This window comes from Thermobia domestica, chromosome 13 (genome assembly GCF_964235325.1).
Source record: "Thermobia domestica chromosome 13, izTheDome1.hap1.1, whole genome shotgun sequence".
NCBI lineage: Eukaryota > Metazoa > Arthropoda > Insecta > Zygentoma > Lepismatidae > Thermobia > Thermobia domestica.
The window spans coordinates 13,289,558-13,306,699 of record NC_137466.1 but is presented as its reverse complement, the minus strand read 5'-3'; the positions used below and the strand labels follow the sequence as shown (position 1 = coordinate 13,306,699).

At 34.6% G+C, this 17,142-nt stretch overlaps 1 protein-coding gene across 1 annotated transcript in view; it reads left to right on the top strand.

The window, feature by feature from the left end:
- Positions 1-17,142, top strand: part of LOC145667498 (pancreatic triacylglycerol lipase-like) — a 256,451-nt gene that overhangs the window by 80,681 nt on the left and 158,628 nt on the right. Inside the window, exons 4-6 of the mRNA XM_081734975.1 lie at positions 105-233; positions 6,284-6,421; positions 16,518-16,626. Coding sequence (XP_081591101.1) covers positions 105-233; positions 6,284-6,421; positions 16,518-16,626 — 376 coding nt within the window. The remainder of the gene's footprint in view (positions 1-104; positions 234-6,283; positions 6,422-16,517; positions 16,627-17,142) is intronic.

Below are 17,142 nucleotides of genomic sequence, written 5' to 3'. Positions count from 1 at the left end.
AGTTACTGTAAACATAACACTAGAAGTATAATTTACATGTTATATAATTAAATTCGTAACACTATTAAGAACTCAAGTAAGTAACTAACTAACACTATTTTCAGTATACTTTGAAACCAGATATAGAATATACTGAGAATGTAGATTGGACACTGCCGCTGAAGTTCATAATTCATGGTTACATAGGACAAGCAGGAGAGGAATACGAGAAGATGTTAAATGACCAGTTGTCTGTAAGTACTGTCTTTTTTCTCATAATTAAAGTCAATTAAAATTAGCATGTATTAAAACTAACAAAATATGTTTCAAACTTACATTATACACGAAAGATAGCTGTCAACGTATATTCCAGTGGAATAACAAATTTCAGTCTGCTTTGCTATGCATTCGAATTCAGGCTTCCAATAATCCTATCTATCATGGAGATAATTTGAGTTGTTATAATTGTGTAGTGGAAATGGAATAGGCTGAAAGTGCCAAAAAATAAAAAATCGATTTTTCGCATGGAATGTGTTGTAAACGACATCGCCAATAACCTAGAGAAGGTCCAAAGTGCCAGAAAAATTCCTACTAGTTTCTAGATCACTCGCAAGGAGCAGCACCTTAAAGGATAAAATACAGTTTTAGGAAGTTTTTATTGAATACTGGAAATTTTACTTTGTGGCACTTTCAGCCTTTTCCATTTCCATTACTCAATTGAGAGGGCAGGCGAGCAGATTGGGTTTCTCTTCCCAGCAGGAAAAGAGGGAGGAGATACATATTAAATAATCAAAATAACATTTTTTACGAAAGGTAAGACAAAGAACAAAACAAACAAGTTGAGAATGCTCCAAGAACATTGCCAGAACATACTTAATAAGAATGGAGAGATATAGCAGGAAGGATAGCAGTCATTGTTCCTAGATGGAAAAGTAATTCTTTGTCTCTGCACCTTCTTCTCTGCCCCTCAGTTCTTCAGATATAGCTGCTTAAATATCTAGAAATTCAAACTTTTTTGGCCAATATCTGGAGAACGGTGGCCAGTTAACCAGTAGATATTTAATCAGTGGCCACCGGTTACTATTTGGTACCAAAAAATTTATCATCCTCTTAGGTATTGATCAACATCAATATTAACTCTCTGCAACTTATGGTTCCCGAGCTAATGCTCCTTAAATATCCAGAAATTGGTCATTGTTCGCCAATATCACGGGAACGGTAAGTCATAGAGAGATTATATTGGTGTTAATCAATACCTTAAGAGGACGGTAAGCATTTTGGTACCGATATCAATTGGTGGCAACTGGCCAATTGGCTATTGGCTAAACCAGTGGTCATTTGTATAGTAGCCACCGGTTACTATTTGGTACCAAAATATTTACCATCCTTTTAGATATTGATCAAGACCAATATGATTTTTCTATGACTTACGGTTCAAGAAATATGGTTTCTTAAATCTCTGGAAATCAGCCACTTTTCATCAACATCTCGGAATAAGGGTGATGCGAAAAATTTCATCACTTTCTCTGATAGTTTTTGATGTTTTATCCAATGCAGGGTTCAAAATTGGAAACAAATTGCGACAGAAACACAGGGAATTCAGTAACGAACGTTGTGTGTTCGTTGAAAATATAACTAGAAAATATCGGAAAACACCAATAATAGAAATTCAATAGTAAACGTAATGACAAGCGCCACTTACGGAAAATTACGAGTTAATAATTCGAATGGGTTCCAATGAATCATTGAAGAGTATGTAGGTAGTTTAATTTTTTAAGTGTATCTCCAGATGGCAGGAGCTCCTTTTGTATATGATATTGCATTCAATTGCTTTGGAATGTTGAATTTTCTTTCCCAGTTTACTCAAAATCTTAGTAACGTGACATACCATTACTGTTTCGCAAGTCGGACACTTAACCAAAAAAAAAAAAAAAAAAAAACCTGAAAGCCATATCCTTTGTACCCGATAAAACTGGTCCAATCTCATGATCGAAAGTGAGAATACGGTCACATAAGAACATAAAATCCTCACTAAAATTGTTAGTAAATCCTGAAAGTTTTCTAACGTCTGAGCATACATATCACTCTACAAGAATTAGGCGAATACACAGTGGGACAATGTAGTTTCCAGAATGGTAATTACTGAAACACACTAAGTATGAAATCATGTGATTAGAGTGTAAAATGCGATATCACGCTACAGTCTTTGGCTAAACTGTTCAAAAAGGAAACATTCTTTGAGAGTTTTACACGCAGTCATCACCATGCTATGCTCAATCTAATAACTATGTAACGGAAAGCTGCAGGGGTTGTCTGAAGTAGAACACACATGAATTCTATAATACCTGAGAACCCTGTATTGTGCATTTGCGAACTGTGGTTCATTTGCTTCTTTTGAAAGTCTACCAAAGGACTAATATACATAGCAGAAGTAGCAACCTGAATATCAGGCTGATGCGAATGTCAAACTTTCTGAGCAGAGAATGGACTCGTGAGTAAGAGACACAATATCAGTCTATCTTGGGGCGAATTATACTAGGATACAATCGCTATGGAAAACTATGATTACCATCTGAGATCTGTGGGATAGTAACTAGTAGGAGGATTTTGAGAACGGAGAAAGAAGTACTTAAGCATACGAATGTATGATGCAAATTTTAATTGACGATCAAAAGTCAAAACAAGGAACCGAGATACAAGTCCGGTTGAACAAGGCAAATTTATTGGCCAGAAAAGTACGTAGATTGAACTTTTTTGGTCAGAACATGAAGTGTCTTCCTTGTTATATCAGTGGAAAACACCAATTACCGTAATTTTAAGCTATCATTTACTGCGCAAATACCTCTAGCTGCAAACAATAAACACATTATGAATTTACAGCACACCACAGATAGAGGTATTTGTAGAGAGTGTGATATGCAACAGAACTCTCTTGATGACTACAACAAAGATTGTGATACTTAGAACTTTGTTTTCTGGATCATCGCTTCTGTAAGTATAATTACAATCCGCATGCACGTCGAAACAATGTTCATTCAGCAAGTTGCTATGAATTTGTCCACATAATCATTAATAAACCAATTATAACATTACATGAAAATTCCGTGACACCAAGTTCTATCATAAGCCTTTTCCAACTCAAAGAGTATAGGAAAAATGTTCTCACGAAGAAATAATTTTTCTTGGTCTGGCTTTCCAGGTTATAAAGTTTATTAGCAGTAAATCCTAAAGATCCGTACTCAGCAGTAAATTTGTCTCAAAATTTCAAAACCTGCATTTGTTTACGATACGCTCATAAAAGCTACAGGCACAGTATGTGGAAAAAAACGGAAACAACAGTAAAATCTTAAATGTCGCAACATCCTTCGTGATACTCAGAGAGCATTAGTTGTACTGCGGTTTTCTCTTGTTTCAAGATGAAAAGACTTAGTGTTTCAACGATCACAATAATGCAAGCTGAGTATTACGAAGAATGTTGCGACATTTAAGATTTTACCATGGGCTCTTGGAGCAGTATTATATAGCTCACGTAAGGTATATCCGGAAAATAACACTCCAAAGAACTGACGTTTAATCTTTCACGACTGTTAAAACGAGGGGTCGTAACAACAGTGACCCGGGTCACTGAAAGAAGGAAGTGACTACCAACATTTGGGTTATTGAGTGGGTTTAATTCTGAGGAATCCTTTTATTAACAGCGTGCACACCTACACTATAACCGTGGTTATTTATGGAGTTTACTTGACACCAAATATTAGTGAAAAGAGTTCGAGTACTAAGAAATGTTATGCAACCTTTCCAGCTTTGTTTATTCGAAAATTTCATAAGATATCCAACACGGATAATGACAAATTGCTGAAGATTGTCAACAGTTAGATGGTTAACAGATCAGGGAGATAAAACTTACTAAGTAAAATGGATAATCCCAAGAACACACTTCAAGTACATGCTTAGAAGATGAAATTAATTAGTGGGGAGCATACTCACAGTATCACTGACACATATATATTTATATATTCTCCAGCTGAAGGAACTTTCAAGGAGAACATACATGGGGCAGATAAATACACGAGTAAGTACCGGATCTAGTAAGTAAGGGCGTAAACGGAGTATCGTCATTAAGAAGTAACACTCCAGTGTCGTCGAGATATTTTGCTACTTTACAGTTATGATCGTCAGTCAGAGTGGAATCTAACGGGTAATGGTGTGTGATAAGTTTGTCAATGAACGCAGTTTGTTCAACTTAACATTAAAGTTGAGTCTGGTCTTACTTCACCCGAGGGACATATTATGAACAAGAATTTTGGGAGTAATCCAAAAAATTGGATCAAAAGATAGCGATCTTGGCCACCAATTTTTTTTTGTTTCAGAGGCGACAACATGTTTGAACGCACCCTAAATCGAGTTTTCGTATTTTTTGCGGAGTAAGTACATTTTACTGAGTTAAGTGGTAATTTGGGTTGGGGTACACTATATGTAGTTCTCGAGATACCAGACGTACAAGAATGCAATATATTGGATTTTTTGGATCAGGAGCGACAAATGTTTTGTCTCCTAAATCGGGTTTTCGTATTTTTTTTTTTTTTTTTTTTTTTTTTACGGAATATTCATATCATAGTGAGTTAAATGATAGTTTGGGTTTGGCTACATTATAAGTAGTTCACAATATATATTTCATTGCATAAAATACTATTATATCTTGTCATATATTTTACAATCTATAGATGAGAGGTGCAACGATGATTCTCTTCAAATAACTCAGTGATTGAAAGACTGCTACGTAATAAACACCGCTCTCTAGCCATCTTATAAACATGATAACATGAGTTAATGGTATTCTAAAAACAAAAAAAAAAGTACAGATTATGGCCTATGTTTTAGTATAAGGAGATCGATGACTTATGGGATCACATCATTATCATCGTCAGCGGCTTATGTTGTACGTTTGCGGCACCCTTGATGTGCTTGAGCAAAACGATCCCTTAGAAGCAGTTTTGCTCCTGCAACTTGATCCTTTCGTCTGCATTACTAAATCCTTGAAAGCAATACTGTTGTCTCAAAAATTTCATTGATCGCTTTGTAATGCTCTGTGATGTGCCAGGGAATTTTTAACAGATAATGATTCCTAAAAAAAAAAAAAAAAAATCATTATGAAGGTTGATCAAAGTAACGAAGCATTCGACATCCCTTGTAGAAACAATTTTACTCGATTTCAAGTCGCCAGAGTCCATCAATGTCACACACTACTGCACTACGTTGACCTGTCTTCGGACGATCATTAAACGCAAATTTTGTGAAAGCAAATGTCAAGTCTTACCGTTTTCACGATGAAGCCGTTTTCGGAGAGGTGATGAATTTGTTCAACGGATCAAATGAAAACGAATGCCACACCTTTCATATTGCGTGGATCTGCCACTCTCCGATTTCACAAGTTCGGTCCACTAAAGAAGGCATTACAGTGTCATCAGTTCTATAGTGCTGCGGTTTACTATCGAACCAGTGAACAATTAGCATAACAACTAGTTAATTTCCACCTCGAAGAAATTCGTCACTAAGTGGTACAATGAGGCAAGTACCTTAACGTCTACATGGACTTATTCTCAACAGCAAACACAATGACCCACTTATCATGTGTACATGTTTTTCCTGTACATTTTTTTTTATAAAAATACACTAATGATAACGAATATATAAACTTGGAAAGAGTTTCGTTTGAAAACATATTTATAGTAATGAATAGCAGCATTTTTCCATAATTGTGTTTTCACTTTTTAAAAAAGTCCTTGCAGTTTTTTTACAGTGTTGAGAATATGTTCTAGAGAAATTGTTCAGTTGAGACTGATTTTGAAAGTTTTGTAATGAGTAAAGAAGAGTATGTGGACTCTATTTTCAATGTTATTCTTACAAAGAGAAAAGAGAGCACTTAATAATTTTCTTGATGAACAACCAAAATCATAGGTATCTTGTGAGAAGAGGAGTTCGATAATCGATATATAATTTTATCTTCTAAACATGATGTAAGCGGAAAAGGGAATTTGTGAAATATAAATTGACTTTGTTAGTTCTATACTTCCTTCGACAACTAGACTACTCTCGCAAGAGGCATTATGAAAAGTGTAACAAGAGCGAGAATTTCATTGGTAAGAATCTTGTTGCACACTGAAGAAAGGAGCAAGAAGAGAGAACCAATTTATGACCTAACCTATTATTTCTGATAGCTATTAGCTTTATTGTCCTCGATAATTAAGTTTGCATTAGTCAGTTCAGACACTTTCCTGATAAATGCGTATTTTGATTTTTTCAGACAATTGCCCGTGAGTACGCTAGTAGAAATGCTAATGCTGTACTAGTTACCTGGGACAGTCATGATAAATATGAGGATGCTGTTTCTGATGCCAGAGTAGTTGGTCTCGCAATAGCCCATCTCATCAATTTTCTTCAGGTAACTATATTATTAATGTTATAAGTGAAATAATTATCTGCTTACGTGCATGTTCAGTAACCTATATAATTTACTGGCTAAATTGTAAATATTTTTCTACCACTCTAACCAATTGCTTTTCCTGTTCTCAAGTGAATATTACAGATCAAATATAAGAGCGTTTGCTTTTCCATGTCTGCAAAATTTTATTGTCATACAAATAAGCTTTGTGATGGACTAACGCCGTGTGTGGTGGTTTTCTCGGGTTCTCCCGTTTGCTTCTACTTTCTTCATTCCATCATTTCATTCATTTTTCATCTTTACCGTCTCCTTTAGCGTAGCCGACATAATGGTGGGACGTAAAACTTAAAGATTTCATTCTAATTGTCATACGGGGCAAAATATATTCTATATTCTTTAAGATTAGAATATGCCATATTTTGTAAATTGCTAGTGTAAAAATCACAAGAAATAAATAGATAAGGTGAAATATAAAGGTAACAAAGAAAGTTCTGTCGCTTTTCCACCCACCACCCTTGAGCATCTATATATCACCTAAGAAGTTAATGGAAGATAAAAAATAGTCCTCCTCAGGATCGACGATCTTCTGTCAGTTTTAGAAGGTCATGGATGCCACCGCCGTGGAACTTGGTGGACCCTGCAACGAAGAAATATCAAGGGCATTTTGGACCTCTACTAGAGATTTGAACCGGCGTCCTCTAAGGTGATTGCCCAAGGAATGGAACAGGCTAAAATCGGACTGTGCAATATCCGGGAAGTATGGCGAATGTAATAATGTTTCCCATCATTCGCGGAATGGTGTCCCAGGTCATCCTATGCATGTGGGTCATAGCGTTGGCCTGTAACAGGAGGGCCCCTTTGGATTCAGAAGTGCTGACTCCAGAGTTTTGAGTTTATTTAGAACACGGCTCAACTGCTGACAGTATACAGTTACATTGATGCTCTCACTGGCTAGTAGCAGTAGTAGGAGAACCCTAGGATAGAAGGATTTGATCTTTGACCTTTAGGCCTGCCTCGGAAAGTTCCCAGGGGACCTAAACCGACCTAAACTAGTATGTTGCTATGCGAGAATATGGAAGTATACTATTGGACTCCTACCAGCTGTAGAAACAAGATGAAACATGTCTTTTCTTCTTCTCGTCATGTATTGGATAGTTATTTGGCACCTCTCGCCTTGCCCCTCCGGCGAAGCCCCTCTGGCGAAGATCGTCATTTGTTATTTGATGGAAATGGTCTTAGTTGCTAAGGGATACTGTTGCTATGTGTTATAGTATTGTATATTTATGTGTTGATTAGCCTTGGGTCCCATGTACTATAGTATACGATATTCATCGTTCGAAGCTCCTAATTTCGAAGCACTATAACGTTTTCAAGTGTTCAATGCTCTCTCTTTCTCACTTTCATCGAGAATCGAACCCAGACCCCTATGTAAGTAAAGATGTGTTAAGGGGTATGTGTATAATGGAACTCCCTAATGCTGAACAAAATGTATTAAACCGTAAATAACATACATAAAAATAAAAGATACACCACCACATTATAATAATAATAATAATAATAATAATAATAATAATAATAATAATTATTATTATTATTATTATTATTATTATTATTATTATTATTATTATTATTATTACTATTATTTGGTGGGTGAAAATGAAGCAGACAATTAACCTTGATTGTAGCATCCTTAACTAACGTTTTAAAAGATTCTGTGCACAAAATCAAATTTGGTGGAAGCTGGGATCGAAATTGGTACTTCACGATTTAGAGTTGAATCAGTCCTTGCACGAAAAAAGAATTTCACGCATACAGCACTTCGCATTAATTTTCGTTTCACAACAGAGAGGTTCGAATTAACTTATTGTCATAAAATATGCTTTCTCACCGAGAATCGAACACCGACATTAAATATGCTTTCCTTTCGGAAGTTCTCTTACCGGAATCAAACGCAAGACCGTGCTTCTTCGTTAAGTGTATGGGAAATGTATAACCAAGATGAAACATGATTTTCCTCTTCCTCTCTCCGTACATGCGTGCACAGAAATCTGTATGCATAGTGGCATTATTCTCTGCTGATCAGCTACTGAAGTAACATGACAATGTAAATTGCACTTTACAGTATAATATTGACAAACTCCTATTAACTGGAAATATTTGTTTTCATAGATTTCGGGCATAATTCGACACACAAACGTAAGGAAGACTTCACTTAAACAGACTATTAGAAAAATACGAATTGTGGAAGATTAAGAATGAAACTGCGACAGAATTCTGTAATCTGAAAGAATACGATCCCAACAATTGCCAGAATTACCATATACTAGTGCATATAAATGTTTTGGTCCTCAATATAATCAGTATTGTACAAAGGAATTACGTTTAAGAACATTCGAACATTGGCCTAATTGAACAAAACAATGTCCTGAACAATTAGGTGATGCTGGATTTCTTTACACGAACAAAGGAGATCAAACTATATGCTTCTTTTGTGCTGGTGGATTAAAAGATTGGACTGATAAAGAATTTCCATGGATAGAACATGCGAAATGGTTTCCTAATTGCCCATTTGCTTACCTAAAGAGGGTTTATGCGTTTATTAAACGAATACAGGAAAAGTACTCTGATATGCAAGCATTTCGTAGTGCTCCGAATGATGATATACATAAAAAGTGTCAGTAAAAGTTGCAATAATGAAATTATCTTTCAATACAATTTGAAGTGAAATTTCAATAAAGTTTCATTATATACTTTTTCTTTGAATATCACTGTAAAAAGTACGTGTACATATTCTAAATTTATCAAAACATTGTGTATTTATACAAATATTTCACGTATGTGCTATTATGTATTTTCTTCAGGTCTTTTCTTGATAATGGTGCACTAGCATCGTATTTGCAAAGTGGAAATGTATGTTTAACATATAAAGCAATGAAGATTAATTTATCTGGACGTAACATGCACGATCTTTATTTTACTAAATTGATATCATAATTGTAAGTGTATAGGACATGTATAAACAATACGAAACATGATTGTTCGTCTTCGCTCTCCCCTTCATGCATACACAGACATCTGGATGCATACTAACGTTATTCTGTGTTGATCAGCTACAGGAGTAACATGTTCTTGAGTGTTTGTGCATCAACTATGGATACTAACAAAGAATACTTATTAAATGTTGAACATTGTCTTAATTCAATGAAAACCAATTTAATTTCTATTGGGCTGAATAGTGATACAGTTGAACCAGTAATTTATGTTGTTAAAGGCCTTGGTATTTGGAGTGAAGTTAAATTTGGATGAGTGGAAAAACTTGTACATTTGATCCAATTTGTTTCGTACAATTCTGAAGTGGAAATTACATTTATAAATTATCTTGGACGGAATAACGAACTGGTGTTACGAAAAGTAATGGGTGAGAAATTAGTAATTTTAGAGAAGAAAGGAACACTTCATGCTCCTCGGAACACTGTGTACTTAACTTCAAGTGATTGGCTTTAATTTCTTGGAAATATTACCTTGTATTGAACATGCTGTTAAAAACAGTAACGTTTGCAGTGTTGTGCTACGTGAATATTTTGACTTGTGTAGAGACACCATTCGCAATCATCATAGCAATGTCTTCCATGTAGAGGACTTATTCGAATTCATACATGTGTTGATAAACAGAGTATTATTAATGGAATGAACATCAGTTTTCCAAGAGTGTCTCTTGATAACAATGCCGATGTGAACATTGATGGTGAAAGATTAAAATTGGAAATGAAAGTATTTTGGAAACAAAAACTCATGGATTCAATTTTGGCTTATTTATTTGATAGTGTACAAATACAGCCAAGTTTGGCGGAAAGCAATACTCGTCCGTTGCAGAGTATCGATGAAGTGGACTTCTGTTCATGAACAAGAAGAAGAAAATATTTTTTCATTTATGCTGCGCACTGTAGCATAAATTTAGAGCATATAATAATAATAATAATAATAATAATAATAATAAGAAGAAGAAGAAGAAGAAGAAGAAGAAGAGTGAAATTGAAATCTTTTATTTACATATAAATATGTATTTTGTGATCGTTTAGTTGCTTAAATATGATAGGATTATTTATTAGTGTACTAATAATGGTATTATTTCGATATTTGTGTTGTAGGTGTAAAGAAAATTCATTTAGAATGATAAATCTGAAAAGAAATCGTACGGACGTCTTTTTTTTACTAAGGAGACGCTGCGCGCTTATCTGTACTGTGGAGGTCTTTGGTTCGATCACAGTGCGACGCACGTTTACGGTCAACAACATTGTGTTCGTAAATTGTCTCAACTCCTTTTGTTTCACATATTATTATTATTATTATTTTATAAAAGCTGTTGTGTGATATAACGACGATGGAGACTATGTGTGTTAACTTCTATTGCGGAGGTCTTTAGTTCGTTGTTTATCGTCCCACGATCAAAAGTCGTCCTCAACAGTGACTCGGCTCGAGTCGAATTCGAGTCGAACCGAGTTGAGCCCGACTCATTCCAACCCTATTCTTCATTTGCTGTGGACGTAAGAGGTTTGGGGAGGTTTGAACCCCAACCCTCGACATTTTGAAGTTTCTGTGTCTAATTTAGGAATGGTATCAAAAATTTGTCCTCAGTTGCAGCCATACTTCATTTTTATATTACAAACATTCTTTACTAACGGTGTTCACCAACGAATTTTCTTTCAAAAGCGACTCGATTTGAAATAACGGAACCGACTTAACTTTAAATTTTGTTTAATGTAGAAACAGTATTTAGTGAACAATCAGTTTCAGCTTTCCCTTCTTCGCAACGGAATTTATGACCTCTCTAGATCTAAATTAATTAGTTCATGAAACCAAAGAAAAATAAATGCTAATTACATGTAAACTTTGTCATAATCAAAACAGACACAAATTTTGTGACATCAAATTGTTTGAAGCACGTAGATATCAAACGAAAGTGGTACAATGTAGATTTAAAGAGTTAATATTCAAAACAATTTCTGAGAAGAAGATCATAGAAGAAAGAAAAATCAATACTTTGAATAAAACTACTTTGATACAGAAAACGTAACGCACCCTGTCAATGCATATTGCATTGCCACTTGTTTTCGAGTATTAGTTTGCTGAGTTTAGTTATAAACCTGAAAAGATACTTATAAAAGTTACGATATTTTTTCTTGATTTGGAATCAGCGAATAGAAAGAGAAGAAAAGAGAATTACAGTATTATATTGGAAACGTTGATCACTCTACCAATGATCTGACGTGTCCCTTACTCATTTGGAAATAAGGAAGATAGTTGGTTTTTATGAACTTAAGGAGAGAAGGAACTAATGTGAACGCTCTAAAAATGATCAACGTGTCCATTAGACATACATGCTTGGTGAATTTAAACTAAACAAGAGAGTTTGTTCTTATAAACTTAAAGACACAAGGAACAAGCATCTCTTTTTACAATATAATCTAACCAAGCTTAAAGCTTTTCACAAATTCAAATGAAACGAGAAACTTTTTTCTCTTGATTACGAATCCTCGAAAAAAATAAGAAAAAATACATTTACAGATCTCTAATAGGCATAGGCGAGCACTTTAGCACTGAGCTACCATGTACATGAAATCTTCAAATTCAATTTCATACCTACTAAGAAAGGAAGACAGTTTGTTTTTTAATCACTTAAAGAGAGACGGAACAAATATCTCTAATAGCAAAGGTAAACGCTCTACCAATGAACTAAAGTACCCTGTACACATACATAATTAAGTCAAAGTTGATTTATATTTCATTTTATAATATTTCGTATTCTTTATTATCCTTCATTCGTTCATTCTACTTATTCAAAACATATGTCCCGAGATCGATTTCCAATATGGATACTCTATCGAACAAAATTATGCATAATAGGTTAAAAAATAACATAATGATAATGAAAGAGAGGGAAACGAGAAAACCCTTAAGATCTTACGTATTCCGTAGAGAATCGACCTCCTAATCACAATTAACAATTACTTTAGATACGTCTCATTATCTTGATCCTGGGATCGGTTTCCGAAGGGGTATCATAAGTAATTATTGATGAAAACAATATTAAATGTTGAACTATATGAAGTTTCGTAATAAGGTCATAAGAGAGAACTATAGAAATGTAGAATTGAAGGCAAAATTTATGTGATGTCTTGCTCTTCCATGTAGGGTTGCTTCACTACATGATTTAGCGGGCACCATCCGATTTTTGAGTATCCTTAATTTAAATGTAATCCTTAATTTAAGTGTAAACAGAATGGAGCCCTTTTCTATGACTCCTACCATGAAGGTCAGTCCGACATGGACATCCTCATACATTTTTGCAGAAGTCTCGTCTGGTCTTGCTTCTCGAAGTATTCTATCTCGCCTCCATTCAAAATATTTTGTCGCCCCGTCTCCTTTTGGAAATTGAAGTAAAATGTATGTCCAGATTTCATCTAGAAGTTATTAGTAACCTTTCGCTTTACTAAAGGTCCACGAAGGGTGTGATGAAAGAATATATAGACGGTGATGCGTTTATTATCGGAGTGTATTGCGCAGTGATTAGTGTATTTTTAAACCATGATAAATGTTGTTCATCGAACAATTACTTTATCAATTTATGGTTTTCATACACGACTCATGTAACATTAAAACTGTGTTTGAGATCTAAAACTCGAGTGAGTTAGTGTTTTCTACGAGTCTCGGATGTTTGTATATCGTCTCGAATTTGAAAATGTACTTGTCGATTCGAGACTTGTCTCTTTCCGTGCGGAGAACTTTCGATTTTCGTTGGTATACTCATAGTATTTTTCGTTTTTTCGTTTTTTCATAGTATTCATAGTAGTTTCGATAGTATTTTCAAGTTTCAGCTTTAGATATTCCTATCAAGTCTTTTAATCCGCCTACATCTGTACATTCTGTTTCTCCTTTCATATCTCACTAGTTACTAAATAGGACATAAAGTGTTAACATGATTTAAGAACAAATATAGAGTAGGAATATCGATAGAAGCAAATAAAGCAAGAAATGTCTTATTTTGTGAGTCTTTTTATAAGAAATTAAGAACAAGACTCATAACATGTTTTATGGAACAGAAACATAATCGTTACACAAACGTGATCTAAAAATACTGGTGACTTTTGAAATGTAGATATGGAGAAAAATGTAGCAAATCAACTTGACCAAATGGGAAAGAATTAAACAATTATACAGGAGGAAAGAGTTGGTGTGACACTGGCTGAGAAGGAACAGTATCAAGAGGGGCGTGCCAGCACCACAAAATTAAGATTTCCTCGTAAAGTAATTCTACTTAAGGCCCGTCCAAGGCGATTTATCGTTTCCTTGTTTTTACTAAAATGTGAAAATTCCAAAGTTAACCATAAGAACACAAACACGACTAAATTTTAGAATGTTATTAGCGTTGACCGGAAAAACAAGTGTGCAAGGATGAGGATGAAATATTTCAGTTTAACCTTTCACGAATATCTCCTTCAGGCCAAGGTAAAGAGATGATTAAGGTAATTGAATAATGATGAAACGATATAATGAGATGAAGCTGAAGTATCCCTATATTGTCCACCACAAACTTACTTGACCTTGATCGAACTGGGATCTCTCTGCATCAGAGGTATGTGTTGCACCACTAAGCTAGCTCCTGTCATAACGCACGAAAAGAAGCATGGTCGGAGAGAAGAAAAACACTAATTTATACAAAACTTCACATTGACATCCAAGAAGGTTATGCTACGTGTTTAGTTAGATTAAAAGAGTAAATTAAAGCCAAATGTAAGGTTAAGAATCTGCGAGAGGATAACATCTGGGAAAACTCTTTCATACGTAATCCTCTAAACGAGCTGAAAGTTGTAGAAATTAACACTTTATGATCTTAACGATGATTAACATAGACCAAATGAGTTTACCATTACACCCATGGTTTTAAAATAATATTCGTGCTTTATCTTGTTACCAGCCGGGGCTATAAAATTTGGAACTTAAATGGTAAATCTCAAAATTCATGTAAGGCTGACAATATCCAACAACGGTCAAACAATATTTTACTAGATGTGAAGCCTTGTGCGTGACTAGTGTAACTTCCATTATATTTAAACATATTTTTTCTTCATCTTCGTTACTATCAAGTTTTAAAAAGCAGGTTCACAGTATTATATGAAAATACATTGAGCAGAATATTAAGATACATTATGTAAATACAGGGTTCCAATATACAATGTGACCCGGAGTTTGGGATAGTAGAACTTTTGAACCTGAAGTGATACACAAATAATGGTTATATCAAAATGAAGCCTTGTTTATGCATATATTTTAAACTAGCAAGCAACGATTGAAGTAGACAAAGAACAACACAGTGTTGCCAGATGTAACTGAAGGTGTAATTCAATTTTTTGCAAACATGCAAATTTACTCATAACTCATACGTATGAATGTTCTGTCGTTAATTTGCAGTTTGTTTAGTTGAAATAGCTTGGAAACTATGGAGTAGAAGAAAGAATTTTTCATTTCCACCGATACCTAATCCGATGAGGCCTCTGTAAGGGAGAACTAGGGAAATCGTAGTTTTCATAAATTAACACTCTGGTTTGGCAATCCTGCTGATGTTTCAGTGCATCAAAAGGTGTGTTAATGATCTATCTACATTATGCAATTCCTGAAAACAATTAAAAACAAACTTTGAAATTATCATCATAAACTTTTTACTTCCATCTTCTGTTACACAATTCTGTACATCCTCCTCCGACAAATGGCTCGACAGGGGTGGATCAGTTACTTCGAGTTCCTGCCAGTTGATTAGGTCAACGTAATCCTGAGTACTAAAGCGTATTGCTGGAATACTGAAAATGCGTACAGAAGGTGTTTGGTTTGAGTTCTCGAATATGCTTTCGATCATCGGCGAGCATAAATACCAGCAAATTCTTCGGGTGGGACAAGAAATCATTGCAAAACCACTCAAGCGAAACTTCCTTCAATCGCTTGAAAATTAACGAGTGGCAAGTTTTTACAATTGGTTAAACTTTTACCTATAGTTCCCGATATTTTGTGAGGGCCCATTGTTACGCCATCTATATGCTCTAGAATATGCCTTAGAATATTCCATAAAAACTGCAACCTTTCAGGACATTGCGGAGAAGGAGATGCAAATTATTTTAAAAATCATGAATAATGCAGTCAATCTAGTCGTCACACAATTTTGTCACCTAGTTTAATTTCCTTGGGTAGTTTGAAATAAATACAATAGTTTTAAAAAATTAACTTTTCATAAAAATTGCAATTCATAAAAAAATAAGGCTCTTGCCGGGAATGAATATGCAATTCAAAAAATATGAATAAATTCACGAATGATATACTAGTCAATACACAACTTTCAAGACCTAGTGTTATTTATTTGGACAACTTTGATTTTTCCCCTCCATCCTACCCTACATTAAAACGAGAAAGTGTCCTAAAATGGGTGAAACATTGTCAAAAGAATCACGAAACATGAACATTAAAGTCAATAAGAAAACCATAGAAAAGTGAGATCATCCACATATTTCAAAAATTATAATAATGAGATGGCTAATTGAAAACTTATTGGAAACAAATAATAGCGAGCTTAAAAACGATGTATATCGTGTAAGGTTAATTTGGATAGAACATTGTCAAAAGTAAAGTTGCTTGACTAAATCAAAATAATGATGAAGTATATGCATCTTTGAATTAGCCAGGGTACCCCGTGCGGAGGTTGTGGGCTTGTAATATATCACATCTTGATTTTGAATCTCCAGAATCGGTTTAGCATGCAACGTGACGTTTGACTGATCACGAGACATAGTCTGGTCCTTATGGCAAACCGGAGAGGCCCCTTAATGAACTTGGGAAACGTCAGTCAGCATAGTTACAAGAATGTGTGAACTGCATGTCATTGCAGGTGTAAGATAGAAATTGTAAAAGTTGCTTTACCTTTTATTTTTTATGTGTAAAACATGTCATTTGAGTACATTTAATTCATCCTTCCTTCAAATGTAGTTTCCTTATTTTTCTTTGCCTGTATGTTAACGGAAAACATCTGAAAATAATTACTATTATTTTGTAGGAAAACCATAATTTGAGTTCTGATCAAATACATATCATCGGAGAAGGTGTGGGAGCTCACATTGCAAAATACGTTGCCAATGAGATTGATGATATTGGAAGAATTACAGGTAACTATTTTTTGAATGAAATAGTCTTTCTGCATGTGTATATAAAATAGGAAATCATTACCCTCTTTATTTATCGATTGTATGCTTATGTTAATGTGCAATAATAATAATAATAACAACCTTAATCGGGAACGAGAAATGAGTGAATTTTAAAGTGATCAACCAGACACAACGATGACTGTCTTGTGAAAGTGTTTTACTCAGAAAGCTTTCTCCAAGCGACTTTAATATTTTATGCACTTTTCTAGTAAGATGTAATAGATAAAGTGATATTAAATGCTAAGAAATGCTATCAGTAACGTCTATATATAAAAGGCAGAAATACTGAGCTATCATCTGTGTGCATAGTTCAGTTTGAAAGTGGAAAAGTACAATAACGTACGCTCTAAGATTATGCACCAAACTGGGATAAAAACTCACCATTGGTTCACTTCCTTGCAGAAAGACATAATCTTATGTACAAAGAAACATGGTACCAAGACACACAATGTCCTTATTGTGTATACTTCTATAAAA